Below are 20,480 nucleotides of genomic sequence, written 5' to 3'. Positions count from 1 at the left end.
CGTGTTAACACATGAACAAAAGAGAAATATTATCCAGAAAGATATCTGTAAACACATGTTCTTGATATCTGCCTGCACAATAGGATGAGTACACAAGAGATCCACGCCAAGCAGAATGCAGACACATGCACAAATAAGCAGCAAAAAAAAAAAAGAAAAGAAACCCACACAAAAGCACAGCGTTATGAGAACAGCTGGAGAGGGTGGAGGCGGGTGCACGAGGGGAAGAAGCAGGGACGGAGGGAGGGATGTCCTCTGCTTCTCACCTTGACTGCCAGACCCTCACTGTGCATTTGGGGATTTTCCAAAGATAACCTGCCTTTACCTGTACACTGCCTTTTTCAACTCTCCTTCTCTGCTACGCTCTTGCTACTCCACTACCCCCCCACCCCACCCGTTATCCTCTCTTTATCTCGGTATCCTCCTTGCCTTTCGCTTTCCGTCACATTTCACCCCATCTCCTTTGTCACGTGCCTGCACATTTTAGATGCCAGATCAGTGAAAGAAAGAAAGAAGGAAGGAAAGAAGGAAAGGGGAAAAAAGAGTGCTGACTCAAAGAAAACGACACAAGCGTTTTCTGGGTTTTATGGGTCGGTGAGGAAGGTCAGAGGACAGGAGCTGGGTGTGTGTGTGTGTGTGTGTGCGCAGGCAGCTTTCAGGTCATATTGTAAGTAAACTTTGTTGAGGGAACTAATTGCCAGTTTGCCATTTGTCCTCAAATTGAGTAGAAAGGTGCCACATAAGTACCAGTCCATTTAGCAAATGTTAATTTTGCTGTGACAAAATAGTTTCTTTTGAAAAAAAAATTGCAAATGTTTGGTAACGAGTGTCAGGACTCTGCACGGCAGCACAAGCACCGAGGTGCTGGTTCTGCTGCCAGTAATAAGCAGGAAGGCATCTTCATCTTGGGTGCTACTTCCAGGAAACTGCTGCCAGCTGAAACAAACCAATAACCGACCATCAGCTTCAACACAACCTGTTGTTTGACTTGCTGACCTCATGTTTAGAACTTTGTGGCCTCTTTCTGCTGTTTCAATTTCATAGAATATAAACGAATTAATCATAGATGCTAAACACAGCAGAGCACAGAGCAGCTTAATAGACAAACATTTTCCACAGCTCTTGGTAGAGAGCAAAACATAGCTAAAAGATAGCGAATTTTGCACTTACACAAATACAAATTTCAGTGTATAAAGGTGGTGGATGAGAGGTGTATAAAATCAAAAATATTTTACGGATGCTTTCTGGATAAATATGTGGTTTGTAAACAATAAATAAAATAAAACTTGAGAATATTAAAGAAAGCTAATCTTGTCACACTTCCTAAAAAAACTTGGTATTGTTGATTTTGCCAGTTGCTAATTATCAATAAACGAACAGTGATTTGCTCTCAGGAGCTAAACAGAAAGGCCCATTTGTCCCCAACCCTGCATCGAACCTGACCTACTCTCCACAACATCTCTGCAGGAAAACCAAGTGAACTAAATATCTTGAAAGAAACACACACACACACACACGCGCGCACACACACACACACACACACACTCTTTCCCAGAGCCAGTCTCTACAGAGAAAGGAGCTGCTCGCCCTTATAGAACACAGTGTGATGATGGATGTAGTAACTTTCTATATCAGCAAAGACCATCCATCCCAATTAACTGGTTTTGTGAGACATGGCAGCAAAATGCCACAGCATGAGACGTATAAAGAAAAGCCCTCTTATAGGAATTCATTTACAGTAAAAGGCTTTGGTACTTGAACCTTTTCTAATCTATGCTTGGAATCCTATAAATTACCATGTAAAATATGTCTACAAGTGTCTGCTTGTGTGTTGTCATCCCCCTCTGTATGTGTGCATGTTTATGGGTTGCTGGTACTGATCAGACTGCAGAACTTGGATATACCCTCTCAACTCACCGGGAGAGCCGTAACTCTTGTGGAAACCTTAGCAAGGCCGTTGTGCTGGCTCTGGGTGTAGCTGCAGCATTATAAAGTGGATATGAAATTCTTCCCTAAATCTTCCCTTAAGTTTCCCTGTGCCATCCCTTTCTCACTTCTTCCACATGCCTACCTGCAGGCATTCCTCACCACCCCTCTCTCCTTTCTCTAATTCTCCATCATGGCTCTTTACCTCGTCTCCTGGGTTGGTCTTGTAAGCAGAGGCATTTCCAATTTAGTGACCTGTACCTCCATGCATCTCAAAAGAAGTCCCCGGCGGAGAGCTTAGAGGAGGTCACAAACAGGGCAGAGAACAAGCACAAAGGAAAGATGGAACAACAATTTGAGAGAAATAAACTGTACTTCAAGTATTTTTGTAACTACGGGGTAGAGTTCTCAAAAATAACTGATGGTAACAAGATTTTGCTCTTACAAGGTCTGACATGGGAGGAGGTCAGAGAGGATGGATAGGTCAGCTGAACGTCTATTGATGGTGCAACAGCTTCTGAAGTTTAACCTTTATTAATTAAACTATGACGACAAAGGTCCTAACCCTTCACAAGGTCCTTATTTGAACCCAAAACACAATTTCAATCATTTCTTTTTAAACTCTTTCTTGAGCTCATCACAGCAATTTCACTTAAATAGAAACCCTCCCTTTGTGACCTAAAGAGGATAAAAGGGAGCTAGATTGTGTTTTTAACTTATGCGTGTCTTTAACTTACGTGTAATGGTGATCCTCATTCAGGTGTTGGACTACAGTGTGTTTCATGTGTGAAAAGAGACAGAAGTGGGGCTGTGCTCGTTTATCCTCAGGGTGTATATTCACAATGTCATCCGAGCAAAGTTTTACTTTGTCCAACTTTCCCCTGTTAACTGTGGAGAGCTTGGCCAGAGCTGGTCCCGGGTATCGGAGTCCGGCCCAATTATGTCTGCCTGCCTCTGTCAGATTGTTTATACCTGGTTGCACATGTGTGTTTTTGGGGGATGTGGAGGGTGGCTAAATTGCACAAGGGAATGGTGTGTGTGTGTGTGTGTGTGTGTGTGTGTGCATGTGTGTGTGCGTGCATGTGTGTGTGTGTGCATGCATGTGTGTGCGTGCGTGTGTGTGCACGCATGTGTGTGCGTGTGTGTGGTGCACAGGTTCATTTTGTTGCTTTGTGCTCGTGCCTGTGTGTTTGACTACATCTCCAAACACCACATCATCCACCCTGCACACATCACTCCTCCATCCTTCTCCACTGCCATCTCTCTACCCCGGAGGCTTTTCCAGAGCATACGACTAATAAAGTGGGCCAGGTCCACGGCTGAGCACTATTTTTATCAGAAAGCAATTTTCAGGAGGTGCCCACAGGTAAGCGGGTCCCAGCCGTCTCAAACAATGGAACCATGACAAGGAGTTTCCCCTCGTCATTAACCTCTGCTGAGCTAGTCCCACATGCCCCAGTTCTCCAGGATCAGTGCCCAGCCACTGCACAGAACTCCACAGACCTACACAGGCCTGCTCCCTGTGCCTGTATTAATATTAATATCTTAAAAGAAACATTTGTTTCTTAACTTCCTGCCAACAGATTGAATGAATGGTGATAACTGCAAAATGCTCATTTGCCTTTGAGTGCTTTCTCAGTATGCATGATTTAAGATTCATAGGCAGTCAGACAAGATTGAAAGAGAGGTGATGGGTGGGGAAATAAAGAGAGATGTATGGTGGCCAGATGAATAAAGGTACTGCAGAGGTGAAGGCGACAAGAGGATGATGAAGAGGAATTGTGTATTGCTGGGGATGTGTAAAGACAGATGGATACACACAGACCATCTGGCTTCTTTCCTCATACAGCTGGGCTATCTGGCTCTGGAAAAAAAAAGTTTCTGTTGGTGCATGTTATGATCACAAAGTCAAGTTTTAGTTATTACTGAGATGAAGCACATTAAATATATGAATTTATCAATGCATGCTTAGTTGGACCAGGGGTTAAAGTGGCCCAGAACAGCATTCAGGCACCTTCAGTTATTGAACAAATAAATGTGTTAGGCTGGTTAATGCTGTTGAATGAGCTAATTTTGGTGTGCTGCAGCCTGGCATTGCTTCCAGTTGATATATATTGGCTTAGTAATAAGAAAATGATGACATCCCACGACCCGCTTACGCCCTCAGCACATCGCTGTTTCCTTCTTTTTCGCTTTTCCCTGTGATGCATTCAAATGTATAAAGTTCAAATGTAAAATATTGTGCTCACAATATTTTACCATCTAGCTAGCACCACAGAAGAGGAGAAGGCATAAACAGTGACAGATCATTTCAAACACCACTTTTCAAAGAGCTCAACAAATATCAACAAACACACAGTTTCTGTGCAGTGTGTCACACAGTGTGTCTGCTAGCTAATGTACAGGTACTGTATTTTCCATGGAGAGAAAAATAATGGTAATGTCCTCTGAGAGATAAAGAAAAATGTAAGAAAGACAGGAGAGCAGAGGAAGATGCGAGATTAGACTGCTTGGAAAGCGATATTTTATAGACTGGAAATTTTAAGCTTACATATAATGTTCTAATTAATTTTAGAGCTTTTAAATCAGAAATTGGGTCTATACATGATTTTGTGAAAAGTTTTGCAAAACAAACTGAAGTAAACTAATTTCATTCAAAGGTTGCATTCACTTTAACTGAATGTGTTATGCTGTGGTGTTATGCACTCTGTTGGACTGGTGCAGGGCAGACTGTGGTGTTCATTAAGGGTAACCAAGGTCAGTTGATATTTAAGGTGATGATGCTGATTACATTCACTCACCAAATTCTACCTTTTATGCTCGCTTTAGAGCTCGTGAAACACCTGCTTATATCTTGTTGAATTTAATTGTCTAAATCCACTCCACTGTACCGTAATGTGCAAAAGCCTTGAGTCACCCTTTAATTCTTTATTTTTGCTTTGACAATTGGAAATAGATGCTGTGATTTATTGAATCATCTATAAACATACATGGAAATAAGGCAATATATAAATATAAGGCAAAAAAACGTAGTTTATACAATTGTAATGAGCTTAGCTTAAGTAGTCCTCAGAAATAGTTCTTCAGGCTTCTTGAAGGACATTCAAAGCTCTTCTTTGGATGTTGGCTGCCTTTTGTTCTGTTCTCTGTCAAGATGATCCCACACCGCTTCAATAATGTTGAGGTCCGGGTTATGGGGAGGCCAATCCATGATTGATAGTGTTCCACTGTGTGTTTTTCTATCCACGTATGCTTTTATTGCATTGGCCGTGTTTTAGGGAACATTGTCATGCTGACAAATGAAGCTGTTGCCAATCAGATACTTTCCAGATGGTAGTACATGGTGGATCAAACTCTGACGGTACTTTTCTGTGTTCATAATTCCATCAATTTTGACAAAATCTCCAACACCATTGGCGCATGCAGCCCTTGTCTTTCCTGTAGCGGCAAACCATGACAAAGCCCACAACGTGGTGTACGGATGGCTGTAGACACTCACTGTTGTACCTCTCTCCTGACCTCTGTATATATTGAAGATGATTTGAACAAAAAATTTCAAGTTTAGATTCATCACTCCATAAGAGCTGTTGCGCTTATGGAGTGATGGATTTTCGGTCCAGTTCATGTGAAATTTTGCCCATTCTATCAGTTTCCCTTTCTTAAGAGTGGTTTCTTGACAACCACCCTTCCACTAAGACCACTAAGGTTCTGATGAGGCTTCTGCAAACAGTAGATGGATCAACTGGAGGGCCAGATGCATCTCTCATGTCCTATGTCAGGTCTTTGCTGGATTTCTTATAATTTCTTTAGGCCATGACTTTTAGAAACTTTTACTGCGCTGTAGATAGTTTTGTAGACATTTCACTTCTTCTTTTGTCCTCCACTTGTCCATCTTCCGCAGTTTATTTTAAAGAAACACTGCGCAACATGTCAACATGTGCCAAGTTTTCAGTTAATAACTCTTTGGTGCAAAGAGTATGTTATCTTTGGCATTTTCAATAGATTAGTTTAAACAAACTGGAACAAATTACATGTTGACAGGCTGCTTGTAACATGGTGCCTAAATCTCCATTTGATATGAATGAAGATATTCTGGTGAAAACTAAATCCCAGATTCCCCACAATGTTAAGGCAAAGGTAATGCCATCTAGGGTAAGTAATTGATTACACACCCCATGTTTCTAAGATTTTTAGGGCTGAGTCCAAGAACCTTAGTTTTGTCTGAATTTAGAAGCAAAAAAATTAGGGGGTCATCCAGGGGTCAGACACCAGTCTGGTGTCTGGCTTCATGGACAGATAAAGTTGGGTATCATCTGCATAGCAATGAAAATGTATTCTAATAATGTTCAGTTTCTATGCTATATATCAGGACAAGAGCCAAAGTGTGATTAAAGCACTGGGTGGGCTCATTTACATTTGGAGAGAAGCCAATTGAGTCTAATAATTAACACCTTTGTGTTCATTTTTTTGTCAGCAGCCTCACAACATGGATGTCAGTCCTTTGGCAACACGACAGCATTGCTGAGCCAGCATTACCATGGAAGTCATAAAGTATTGTCAAGCGATTATTAAGTGTGAAGGCGCTTCAGTTGTGTCAGGATAGTAAAGGGTAAATAATGTAATAAACCTGCTTGAATTTACAGCATTGGTCTACTAGAATAGATACGAAAAAATCTAATTTCTCTGCAGTGAACAGTAAAAAAAAAACATGGGGAGTGGGGGATAAATAAATAAGAATGGAGGGTTGGCAGAAAGGAAAGTTTTCAGCACGAGGTGGGAGAGGACAAATGGAGAGACGAGGACACAGAGGACACAGCAAGGACAAGGGCTGCAGATAAGGGACACATCAAGACAGTGATATACCAGTGACAAAAAGCAAGGAGGGGAGAGAAAAAGGACAAACCACAAGAGACACCAACAGACACAAATGGTCGGACAAGGAGCAAGACAGACTGACAGGCAAGTAAAAGCTGTACAAGTGAGATGGGGGGGGGGGGTTAAAGAGAGAAGGAGGAGGGAGGTGGAAGAAAGATGAGCATGGCCGCGGTTGTTGCTCCCAGAGGAGACGTTATGTTCGCTCTAAGTCTGGGCCTGTCAGGCCATCCTTCTCTGACTCTGTCTCTCACCCCGGCATCTTCCGATCTTTCCGACTTCCTTTCTTTCAAATCCCGGTGACAACAATCAGCCCTGTTTTGTTTTTTTCTGGTGCTAAGATTCAGCCTATCCAGTCAATCAAACTGCCCCACCGGCCACCTTATTCTCAAGGAGTTTGAGGACCCTCTCGCCTTGAATACTGATTCCCATGAGAATTGATGCATGCCATGAACACTACTTTGCATGGACTAGAATCCTGAAAATGTTACATCTTTACCAGCTTTTTATTCATTTTTAAACTTAATTTCTGAGCTTATGTCTAAGTCTGTGTCTCATTTTAAACTAAACCCCATTTCCTTTCTGTATATTTTTATGTAAATGCAAAAAAAAAAAAATCCAATACTTTGCTGTGACTCACTCCTCTGTTCTCCTTCTCACCTCTATTATCATCTCGCTTTATCCTCCTGAAACTAGATGCTCACGTAGGGACAAAAGTGCATTCGCTCCATCATTTAGCCCGTCACTCCCACACTGTCTTGTTTATCTTTTGCACAACAACTTCCAGACCTACACTTTAAGTTATTACAAGCGTCTTATTTTTCTTTACAGCGGATTACTTTGCGGTGACATGCACATTTCTCCCGCCTTTTCTTTCTCGCTGACTGCTAAAAGAAGCAACACGGAGTTGTTTGGCGATCTTTAAATATCTCTCAAGGCGGCCTATACTTCGTCGAGGCAAGGAGGTTTACACTCGAGAGAAAAATACATCTTCAGTAATTTCTATTTATTTTTCTACCTTGAAGGTTCTTTCATGGCTGCTGTGTAAAAGTGTCTGGTTGTCAGAGAATGTCTACAATGTTTAAACAAGGAAAGCTGAGGGATTGGGTATTCATTGTACAATAAAAATATGTATTATTCATGATTTGTGTCGCACTAAAGTAATCAACATCACGTACTGTATATAGATGTCGTTTTCTAAAGCAAAATAGCGGTATAGGAGCCATTGTTGGCTGTGTTTTTCAGCCTTGAAAAGCTCCTGTATTTAAGTAATTATGAGGGATCAATTTCAGTGCACCCCTCTGTACTTTCAGGGCCTGTAACTGGGACATTTTTATACTATGAAGGTAAGATTTTGCATGACCACATTAAATATTACTAAAGTTTTTGTACAAAAAAAAAGACAGCTGATTCTGGGAGGGGTCAGGTGGGAAGCCTTCACTGATTGTCTGCTGGAATGACTCATATTTCTTCTAGATTTTTAAAATAATAACCGTTTCACAGCATAAACTACTCACTCAGCTGGAAAAGTTCACTTTCTTTGAAGTGAGGTTCTGAGCCACAGTCAGTGTGTTAGCAGTAATAGATGTCTGCAGGCACTCCCCCCAAGCAGACAGGAGCACTGAACGATATATATAGAAAATAGAGTTGTGTACTGCTATGGACAGCAGGAAAACCGATTTTAGCCACCTGAAAAGTACAAGTTAAAGTATATGCTGTAGTCTGAACAATTTCAACACTTTGCTTGTATCAGGCAGCTCTTTCCAACAAGAAAGTGGAGCCGTGCGCTCCACTCACGCACAACACTTCATCAAGTTTTTCGTTTACTGTTCCCTTGACTGGTTAGTTCTTTTGTGTCATTGTGCCACTTTAGGTTTTTTGATTTGTTACTTTGGTCCTGAGCTTATTGTTAGAATGCAAAAGTCACACAAACTACAGCAGCAAACCACATTTTCTGGTAGCTTGGAAACAAGAGATTTCTTACTTAGCATGTCATTTTCAAAAATCGACAAACTTGGTCGACTGCTGCCAAACGCGCAATTTTAATATTAACATGTGCCAGTTTTGCATTATTCATCACTGGGCCAGTGCTGTGTCTTCTCAATACTGCAACGAGGATGTGAGTTGGAGAGTGTAGTGACAGAGGAAAGCTAAAAACATGGCCTAAGGAACTGATGATTATCTTCTGGAAAAATATTCATGTGTTTATAAAATTTTATATTGCCCAGCCCTACTAAGAATCATAATCTGGGTGCCACTGGTGCTACAACAGTATATGTAATTTCAGTGATCACAGTTATGGAACAAGAAAAAAAAACAAGGCCATATGATTTGGTTTTGATATTTGTCCTACTTTCAAATGTGTGCTCATGAGTTCTGGAGCTCCCCTTTGACTTTTCTGTTTGTGGAAAGGAGAAAAACTGCTTAAGGGACTTATTCATCTCCTAACTACTTACTTCCTTGCTTCCTTTGTGTCGCTGGCTCCTTTCTCTTTTGGTGCGTAAGATTAAAGAACAAATTACAGGCGTAATGCATGATTAAGCACACTGCCTTAAACAAAATCTGTGTCTGAGTCTGTTTAAGTGACTTGCAAGATAAACTGAGGTCATCACAAATATTTGAAGTATTTAAATGGTGTCATCATTAAATTAGATTAGGTGATTAAATTATATTCCAGTGATCCTCACGGGGAAAACGAGCTGTAGCAGCAGAGGAGTGCAGAATAAAAAATGAGAGCAGATCAGACGGAAAATACTGAGGAACATTACAACAAAGGGGCATCAAATGAGAAGGATGCAACTGATGAATAAAGATAAATGATGGTTCTGGGGAAGACCGAGAGAAAAGTACTTTTCTCTTTTTCTCTGAGCCGTTGCCTAAAATGCACAGCTGGGAGGATGTGGTTCGTTTTCAATTCTTTGGAACAACTGTTTGCATTATGTGCTTGTGTGTCTTGCAGAGGGCGACACATTTACCACAGAGGCCCGTGAAAGATTAATGCTGAGTAGCCGTTGGAACGGCGCCGCGGCCGATGTAAGCTTTTGTTATGTCTACAAAAAGGGACAGACAGAAACACCTCCCCACCCTGGTTACAAGTTTTTTTTTTCTGATCCAGTTAGAGGATACTTCAATCAAACACTAGTATAAAGTATGTTAGTGTGGATGAAGTGTAAGGAGACTGTTTACATTAATATAAATTATAGCAGTTGCCTAGTATAACTAGATGCCTAGTTGCTATATTACATCTTAGCAACTAATTCTTAACATTAATGTAGCGCTACCCTCAATTTTTTTTCTTTTACCTAGAAACTCATTTCAGACAGATCAAAAACACAAATTGATGTAAATAGAATTTGTATCCACAAACTGTATATAAAAGATGGAGGTAGCTACAGTGACATCGCTCAATGACTGACTGCCGTCACTTGCAAACAGATTGTCGAAAGTTTGCAAACAACTGCCATCTAATTTATAAATTCAGACAGATTGCCAGTATGTTGCAGTTGCTCTGAGTCACCAATGAGCACAACTTGTCTGCAATGCGTCTTTATTGCAACAGGGGACTCCACTCAGCTAATTCCCAAGTGCTTATATCGTTTGGCTGTTAAACTGTCATCCTATAGCAACTGTCACTATTTGTGGAGGCAGAGTTCTGAAGTTCTGTTTCACATCTGTGAGATTCTGACTGGACTTCAAAAGTAAGCAGTTCATGTGAATTTCTGTGTAAAGTGAATTTCTGTGCTTGTAGACAGCAACAGATTTGAGCTAATGGCGACAGAATGCCAATTTATCATATTTAATTGCTGTATTATTACAAAAAGATTGCCAACTTGACCCCATTCAGTCCCAAACTGATAGCAGAGTGATAGCAAACTGACTCCATGACACCATTTTATGGCTGTCTTGCCAAAGTCGCTTTAAAGACAGCAACTGACTGCGAGGGCTCCCATGCTCGGAGGAACCATTTCAAAAGCAATGAGGTTGCAAGTTCATTAAACACAGTCGCAGTAATGTGTTTAATGTGTCTCCAACTACTGTTTTCTCTAGTGTGACTGTAGCATTAGGTTTCCAGGGATCCAAGTTCCAGCCACGTTAATGGCGACAACACCAGCAGATATTTTACATATATTTATCCACACAGTCACTAGAGGACATTAACTTTACAGGTTAAAATAATAGATCAATCAAACAAACTGGGGTCGTTTTTCTCGGGAAGGACGGTCTCGATCTTGGTAAAGCTCTAGCTTGTTTCAGTTGTTTTGGCTCACCTTTGCAATCTTCCTTTTCTTTCTGCACAGCACACTTGCCTTGAGTTAGGCTGAACTGTCATCGTACTACATTATGTTTCATCTACATTGACTTCAGGCTAGCTGATTTCTACAGAAGAGGTCATTCAGCTTTTCTTGACCATTCACTAACTATTGTTAACAGCTTGTCAAAAAGCATCAGTCCTGCCTGTGGCACTGACTGGCTCATCTTTTCATTGAACCTATTGTTTTTCAACTGAAACACCAATGTTTCATATCAAGATGTCAGATTAAATCAGTCCACTCAGCAGGGTGGACTGACTCAAACTTCTGGACCGAGGCAAATGCAAACCAAACTAACCATTAACAGCCATTACTTCAAAAAAACAATGAAGCTATAAAGGAGGCAGATAAATTAAACAACAACAGAGTATTTCTCTTCCTCCCACGTCCCACAGTACAGTTTCCACCACACGTTCATATTAAAATCTCACTCTGAGACCACTTCCTAAAACTCCCCTATCTTTCAGGAGATGATGCAGGTTCCTAATTCCTTGCACATGCTAATGGTTGCATAGCAGGATGTCAAGGCTCTACACTGCTTCTCTCCACAACTCTGAGGGCACTGACTGCAAAACCTGCCTTTTCCCTATATTTCTGCCTTGGGTCTTTTTCTCTATCGCTCTCTTTGGGGCTCACATGTGCAGAACAATGGCAGAGCAGCTAGTTTAAGGTGAGAGGCAACAAAAAAAAAAAAAAAATCCTCCTTCACTTTTGTCCTCAGTCTGTTCTCATCTCAGAGGGATTTTCTCAAACATTTCTTCTCTCCACACTCTCTTTTCCTGTGGTTATTTCCCTTAGTGAAAATGGGTCACCTTTGCTTCTGTCAGGAGAATGCTTGGGTAAGTATAACCTCTGCATCTGTGTGTGTGTGTGTGTGTGTGTGTGTGTGTGTGTGTGTGTGTGTGTGTGTGTGTGTGTGTGTGTGTGTGTGTGTGTGTGTGTGTGTGTGTGTGTGTACATTCAAGGTTTTTACTGTATAGGAGGGGTTCCAAGCCCTGGAAAAGTCATGCAAGGACCATTTTCTGGGTCTCATTAGGGGGTAAAGTATATTCTTTTGCTGGTATACTTTTCATTTAGCCTGCTGACTTAGCCTCTGCAGGCAGTGGACAGTTTTCAGGATTTTTTTGTTTTGTTTTGTTTGTTTTTATAGCAATCCTGTTATGCTTTTAATGATATATGTGCAAGCACAGGCATTTGTAGCTGATAGCTATCTGCTAAGCGTCAACTGTGTAAGCTCGAGTCACTGAACTGGACCTCTTGACTGTGTTTGTGGTGCTGGTGCCTTCTGGAGCATTTTGAATGGAGTTATCTGACAAATAATGTAGCCTGCTGCATGTTACAGCTCATCCAATGGGTTTGTGCTCCTGCTTTTCTAGTATTTATTGGTCTGTTACTAATTAGCAGGCATCCATCTGTGCATTGCACCCATACTGTTTGTGGACATGGCTCGCTTACCAAGTTTGCTTGTGGTTGTGAGCAAGTTCCCATCCACATATTGTCACTTCTGACTCCCAAAAGACAACGTGACAGCAACCAAAAATGCTAATGTTGAGGCTTCAAAATGCAGAATCCAGAAATCATTCAGTCTATTCAGCTCATCTATATTCTTGTACAGTCATTGCCTTAGAACACTTTCATCATCAAATGTTAAGTAACAGAACTATTAACTACCTTTACTTAATGTTATATGATTTCTAGACCAAGAAGAGTTTAAAGTTAGAACTGGCTTACACTCAGTGCAGCTTGTGGTTGGCAAAGTGTGAAACTGCTAGAATTAAGGACAAACTGATATTCACATGCTGCACATGTGGCATCTCAGGGGAGGATTTCTCTATGTGTGTTCATTCCAGGCCACAAATATATAATCCATTTTTGTTTATATAGCTCCAAATCACAACAAACAGTCATCTCAAGACCCTAAAATAATTACAGAGAAAACCCAACAGTCAAACGACCCCCTATGAGCAGCACTTTGTGACAGTGGGAAGGAAAAACTCCCTTTTAACAGGAAGAAACCAACAGCAGAACCAGGCTCAGGGAGGGGCAGTCATCTGCCACGACCGGTTGGGGGTGAGGGAAAGGAGACAGGACAAAAGACATGCTGTGGGAGAGACAGAGATTAATAATAACTCATGCTTAAATGCAGAGTGGTGTATTTGAAAGCAGCCTAGGCCTATAGCAGCATAACTAAGGGACGGTTCAGGGTCACCTGATCCAGCCCTAACTATAAGCCTGATCAAAAAGGAAAGTTTGAAGCCTAATCTCAAAAATAGAGAGGGTGTCTGTCTCCTGAATCCAAGCTGGGAGCTGGTTCCACAGAAGAGGGGCCTGAAAGCTGAAGGCTCTGCCTCCCATTCTACTCTTAAGTATCCGAGGAACCACAAGTAAGCCAGCAGTCTGAGAGCGAAGTGCTCTATTTGGGTGATATGTGACTATAAGGTCTTTAAAATAAGTGATTATTCAAGGCCTTGAATATAATATAAATACATAAATGGGCAGCATGGTGGCACAGTGGTTAGGGTTTAATGGCTTCTTCCCACAATCCAAATATGTAATCAGTAGGATTAGGTTAATGGGTAATTCTAAATTGCCCATAGGTGCGAATGGTCATCTGTCTCTGTGTGACAGATTGGCGACCTGTCCAGGGTGTACCTTGCCTCTCGCCCTATGACAGCTGGGATAGCCCCCGGCCCCTCCCCTAGCCCTGAGATCCTGAAATGGGTGGATGCTCATTTCAGGCTTGTTTTTGCATTGCTGCACCTGACAGAAACCCTTTACCTCCCCTCCTCATTTTTGGCAGTACGTACGCAGGCAGTGTTGGATGGGCTTTGAAGTGAGCGCACCGATGCACTTCAAACAAGATCTCACACACTTTGCCAGTATGCCAAGAGGAGGAAAAAAACAGGCTGAAAAAAAAAGTGCTTTCCTCTGCATTCTGATGGAGTGTGCTCTGATCATCTGTTCTTCCATGCTCAAATCTGCTGCTTCTCTCCTTACATCAATACAAAACCTTTCCAGAAGCACCGTTTGAGCTTTTTCACAATCTGTGGCATACAAATGCTGCTGTGACCGAGAGCAGGAAACTGTTTAATGTACAGATCTTTACAGGCACTGCACAGATTCAGATGTCACCGCCTCTGCTTGTCACTGACTGACTGTAAAGGAAAGCTGTGACAGTATCCTTCAGGATGTGAAATGCTAATCAGGTGCTACAATAAAAGCATGTTCTATGTGTCATACAGCATTTCTGCCAGAAAAGTTGGAGGTTGGGGGGGGGTTCATGTTTCACTGAATTAGTCCAGTGCTATCAATCTGCTATAATGAAAACTGTGAGGTCCAAAGGGAACAGCAGAACTGTGTTGGCATAGTTTCATCAAGAGAAGTTTATTTCTCTTTTTACATCCTTGAGTCCAGAGTCATAGTTAACATTGTTCATGTATGGCAAAGAAAGATGGAAATGAAAACAGACTGCCATTTATATAGTGCTTTTCTACTCTTACTGACCACACAACGCTGTCAGTAAGGCCTCAGGCACACAGCCCTAGAGACTGGTCAGTGACCCCCTGGCAACCTGCAGTCCCTAGGGAAAAGTGTGAATTCACCAACTAGTTCACAGGTGATTGCTGGAGTTTGGTGCAGCACCTTCTTTGTGACCAATTTCGCCTGGTGACTGCCATCAACCACTCACAAACTGGTCGGGGAATACAGATTTTTTTTCCCTAGTGCACAGAGATTCTCAGGGGGCTGCCTACTAGTCTCTAAGCATGTGTGACTGAGGCCTCAGCTACCACATGCCACTCGGTAATTCAAGAAAGTGATGTTGCCATCAAAGGTTGACTTGAAAACTCATCATAACCACAGTAAACTCTAGGCATATATCTGTATTACCTCTATGGGAGCAAACAGAGCAAGCATAGAATTTGTGTGTTGCTCTGACAGGCTGCCGACACTGTGGTTAATCAAACACAACATCAGCAAGTGGGGTGGCACTGTTTCAACCACAACTGTAATGAAATCGCGTATCAGGTATTCGAAGGCTCATGGAATGACTGTGAAGTGTGTTTGCTATTCATACCGAAGTGTAGAGGTAGCCCTCACTGTTCATGGCGATGTAGAGCCCTGTCTTGGTGCTCTGGATGGCCACTATCCTGAGCCCCACAGGAATCAAGTTGAACTGCACTGCAAGACACAGAGAGGGAGGAGTAATGTTAGAGCAATCATTCTTTCTCTTAAACGCTCACAGTTCTTTCTCATGGCATAAAAAGACAATTGTTTCCCAGCTGTCTCCTATTTCATACTCCCTGTTGTACAGTTTATCTGTCTAAGTCGAGAAAAGGAAGTGTGTGAGAAAGCGAAAGAGAGAGGGCGGAAAGGATTTGGAGACAGAGATTTAGGGGGAATTTTGTGTTTGCCTTTCTAGAAGCATGAGTAGCGTGTGATTTATTGACACTTTTGAGCCTGTTGTTTAGGGACTGTGACCTGGCAAATTCCTTTAATTTAATTTGTCTATCCTTGAAAACACCAGGGAAACAATAATACTGTATTATATGGCATAGGAATACCTTCATTTGCAGCACTTTAATTTATTATTGAATGTGTTGTTACAATGAAATACACAATTGTAAAAGTCACTGACAGCTTACGTGGTTTCAATAGGCTTTATTTACACAGTATTTTTCTGTTTTCCTGGTCATTCAAAGGGCTTTTGATGATGATAATAAATGATACACAAATTAGTAACATAAATAGTGCTGTGCGATACTGCAAGATTTGGTATCGATCCGATACCAAGTAAATACATGGCCAGTATCACTGATACTGATACTGATACCGATACTTTTTTAATAATTGTGAAGCATTTTCATGAAAGTTAAATGTTTTGAGAGTTTTTTTTTCCTTTGGATCATTAATCAGTTAAAGCCCAGGATAGAATTGGGCAAAGTTTATAGGTAAATAGAAAATACTTCATCAAAAAAAATGTTTTTGTTCTCAAACAATACAACAGTAACAAAACAATTTTCCCCATACAATGTGATATCTGGATTTTTTTTCCTTTAAAAAAAGTGTACTAAATGATCACTTAAGAACAAATTAAAACTTTTTTTTCAGGTACTGTTTAGAAATTATAATACAAAAATGTGATAAAAAATATTCCTTTCACTAATTTCCTGGATTTTTTCTTAAATAAACAAGCTGTACAAAATTATCACTCCACAACGTTATAAAAAATTTACAGTTCCGGCCCCACCCCTACTTCTGGCCCGCAATTTGATGTCAAAAAAACAAGACAATTTGGCTCTTTAAGTTACTTTTTTGACATTTCGTTAACTCCTTAATTGGAAGGGAAAACGAAATGTCAAAAAAGTAACTTAAAAGGCCAAATTGTCTTGTATTTTTGACATCAAATCGCGGGAAGTAGGGGGCGGGGGCCGAAAGTGGCCCATGGGCCGGGAGTTTGAGACCACTATTAATATATGTTACATCTCACATGATGGTATAAAGTCAAGACACTGTGGGGAGGAGAGGGGCAAAGTGTGCCTGCTCCGTGCTGTGACAGGAGCGGCACTTAAACAGTCAGCTCGGATTTTTGATTGATCTCATTACACTGGTATTGATCAATATCAATACCAACATTGGTATCGATATTATCAATATTTGGATCGACCCGCCAACCACTAACATACAATACTTTTCCTTAAGCTACACACACTCCTGTTTTGGTGGCAGCAATACAAAGAGCCTCTATTAGACTGTATTTTTCTCATCATTTCTCTTACAGTCTTGTCTTTGTAAAATAAGCTGTTACGCTGCCGTTTGATCTGCCTGTTTGTGATTGATACATACTACCAACAATGCATCTTTTCTGCTGATGTGCTCATAGCTCGATTAGGAAAACCTGGCTTTACTTGTTGATTTGGTAACCACCTTTGTTTGACCACTTTGCCTGATTGAAGTAATATCAGATAAGGAAAACATCCTGGTTATGTTGAACCTATTTTGTAGCACAGCTGGAAATCTCTTTCATAGGTTTGATAGTAGAACAGTGCCACAAGAAACATAGTTTTAACAAATACTGTCAGTTTTTAACCAATCATTAAGTTGACCTCGAAGACCTTAGTGGATGGAAGCCAAATTTTAATGGACTGTTGACATTACTCCACTCTACACCTCTACAAAGTTTTATCAGAATACATTCAAAACATTTCAAGCTATCGTATTTAAAAACACACATTTAAAGACACACACACGCATGTGTTACCAAGAACATAACCTTCTTGTTGGAGGTAATAAACACGACCAAAGGACGTTGGGGTAATGTTGCATCCAAAGTGTGCCACACATTTTAAAAGCTGTATGGAGCCAGATATTAAAAAAAAAGAAAAGTAGGTTAGCTGAGAATAACAGCCCATCAAAAACTCTTATTCTATAGAAAAATAAAAGCTGTGGATATATATATATATATATATATATATATATATATATATATATATATATATATATATATAAAATCCTCATTAAGAGGATAAATAATTTTATGTACATTGTAATTTAACTGACAAGAGAATCCAACCAGGTATTCATCACACCTTATAGCCTTTAATGAAAAGTGTAAATATTTACTGAGAGAGACAGAGTGGGAGAAGGTAGCTGAGCAGAAAGCTTTAAGAATCGACACACTAAGCAGCACTCTGTAATACAGTCTACTGAATCTCCTCCTGTGAGCTCTCCATACACACTAACTTCAGCCTGGCCACCAAAACAGTCATTGTTGTGAACATGCACATGTGTTTGTTGTATTTTTTTAAGTAGATGCACAAGCTTCTCTGTGTGTCCATGGGTAGTTGTTATTTTTAGATCTTTTGAGTGTCTGAAAACGTTTCTTATCTGATTTGACACAGTAAGCTGAACAATACTGACAAAACAGCCTGTGGCCACGAGCCACTCTGTGGTCAAATTGTCATGATGACCAAACACTGCAAAGATGATTAAAGCCCCTGAAGCACGCGGACTGAATGACGAGTGAACAAACAAAACACATCAGATCAAACAAAAAACTATGACAAAGACTTCAGCTATAAACATCGACCAGGTCAATTGTGACCCGTCTACAGTTAGGGGAGAGTTTTTACACATTTTTTGACTATATAGAACACCCAAATTGGATTGAAAGAAGAGCTTCTGTAGATAAAATATGTGAGACTTCATTCAAAATGTTCAAAATTGACATTAGTATAAATGCCATATAGCCACATGTTGGGGGCTACCCAATTCACAATCAGTTACAGTTACTGAGGAAATGAAATTACAGTTGCTAATCAAAATGTTTGTGGATCACAGCATTTTTATTTCCCAATATGTTCCTTCTGGTAAATGCTCATATGCAGAATATTACATTCAGCTTTGCATCTTGTTTCTATGCATTTTTTCCTGGAAGTTGTGGGTCAACAAAAAAAACCAACTTTGAGCACCTTCATGGGTAAAATGGTTTACAAGCAGCTGTCTCTGTCTCAACAGTCTCCAGTCATGAGACAATAATGTGCTATAATATTCAAAGCTGCTGGGGGAATTCTCTTGTTTGAATGTGGGTAGAAATGGGATGTATGAGCCCATGCTGTTGGGCAAAAATGGCTTTCGGTGCTTAAAAATCAATATTATCCAATCAACAATGTCAAATTTCAGGGGAAAGAAAAACTTCACATTGTAGAGAATTATCCTGCTTCATTTCTAAATGTTGTTAGACTGGAACGAGGAGGCCAGAGCTTCTGTTGGCATAATCTATCCAAAGGATACAGATTACATCGCGTATTGATATCGCCTGCCTTCGTCAATTTTTACCCGCTCATACCAGAGCATTACGTCTCATTTTTCAAGCTTTCATGCATGTTCACCTTTTGTGCTTTAGAGAGGTATCGGTCAGCAGGAATATAAAAAAACTGTAGCATAATTGGGATGCAGTTTGCAGTATGTGTGAGTGATTTCTTCTTATTTTGACAAATTGCAAGTGTGCGTTTTAAAGTCAGAGCGCAGTTGTCAAAGTGACAGATTTCTTACACAGATGAAAAATGAAGTCCAAGGAGCGTGCTTTAGATTCATGGAGCCATTAGCTACTAATAGACAAATCAATTTCAAATCAAAAGTTCTGCCAACATAATGGATGGAAGTTAAGTTATCAGATGGTGTCAGAAAGTCAATACTGGCCATGATTAAAAACTAACAACTTGTCAGTATTGTTTTTGATTAAGATTAAAGTCTGACCCGTTATTTAAGATTTGCTTCAGTTCTTTTACTTCTTTGTTGAGGAAAAACTTACAAGTTCTATCCTAACTTCCCACACAACATTTACATTTACAGTAACTGTAGAGTAGAGTTGTTACCGCCAGCGTGGAGCATAGTTAAAGACATGTGCCCACTTCAAAGGTGAAAATGTTAATAATAAAACCTGAACATGCATCCCACCCCACTCTTGCTCTCTCTCTCTTTCCCCTCTCTACCTCCAGCACGTTGCTTCTATTTGCTCAATCAATTCCTGCATCTCAAACAGTTGGTTTCGCAAATGAACAAGGTGTCACCAATGAGCATGGCTGGGATGACAAATAGAGCTGGGCACACACACACACATTGCCACCCACCTTCTTGTCACCCTCCTACTCTTGCTTCTCACTTTGTAACACTGGTAGCTACACTGTGGTGGCTATACACACAGGAAGGAAACCGCCACGGCGGGCTACAAGGTCCACAGCTGCAGCACACGACTACATGGGAGAAGATCTGAGTTTTTGGCTAATATTAGCCTGCACTGATTTGGGGAAATTTATAGTCATGTAACTCACATCAGAGTTGCTTTACTTTTGGACAGATAAACATAAGGTAAACATAAGATTGACAAATTCTCTTTGAAAGTGCCTTGAACACATTGCATTGCTGGTAATACTTTTTTGTTCTACACGCACAGCAGGCGAGGATGCTGTTAGCATTAAAGCTTGAGTTTCACTCTGGCAAAAATATCATATATATAAAATTATTAAGTGCATTTTTTTTAAGAAATATGTTTTAATGCTAGTAGGGTGAAAAATGGAAAAAAGGTGAAAAATTTGGTTAAAACTGATAAAAATCAGCCTGTGCGAGCGCAGCTTATATGCTAAGATATGCACAACGTGTCATGTGTTGTATTTCACTTGCTGTTTAGTTTTGTTTAGTTATGCTCTTTGGTCCGGTTAACCTGCCATTCCTTACTGCATCTGGATTTTTGCATCCAAGATGGTGGTGGCAGAAATCTTCTTTCCGAGGCTTCAAAACGGGACTTCAGAAACCAGTGGGTGACGTCAAGGAAGCTACGCCCATCTTTTATACTGTCTCTGGTCCTGACTGTCT

The 20,480-nt window shown here is 40.6% G+C and overlaps 1 protein-coding gene across 2 annotated transcripts in view; it reads right to left on the bottom strand.

The window, feature by feature from the left end:
* The window catches only part of fgf11a (fibroblast growth factor 11a), an 89,312-nt gene that overhangs the window by 12,827 nt on the left and 56,005 nt on the right, over positions 1-20,480 (bottom strand). For both annotated transcript variants that reach the window (XM_030754169.1, XM_030754167.1), the window contains one exon: positions 15,184-15,287. In XM_030754169.1, coding sequence (XP_030610029.1) covers positions 15,184-15,287 — 104 coding nt within the window. The remainder of the gene's footprint in view (positions 1-15,183; positions 15,288-20,480) is intronic.

Source organism: Archocentrus centrarchus, chromosome 18 (assembly GCF_007364275.1).
Source record: "Archocentrus centrarchus isolate MPI-CPG fArcCen1 chromosome 18, fArcCen1, whole genome shotgun sequence".
Classification (NCBI taxonomy): domain Eukaryota; kingdom Metazoa; phylum Chordata; class Actinopteri; order Cichliformes; family Cichlidae; genus Archocentrus; species Archocentrus centrarchus.
Note: the sequence above shows the minus strand (reverse complement) of the source record. Positions and strands in the feature narration are given on the sequence as shown.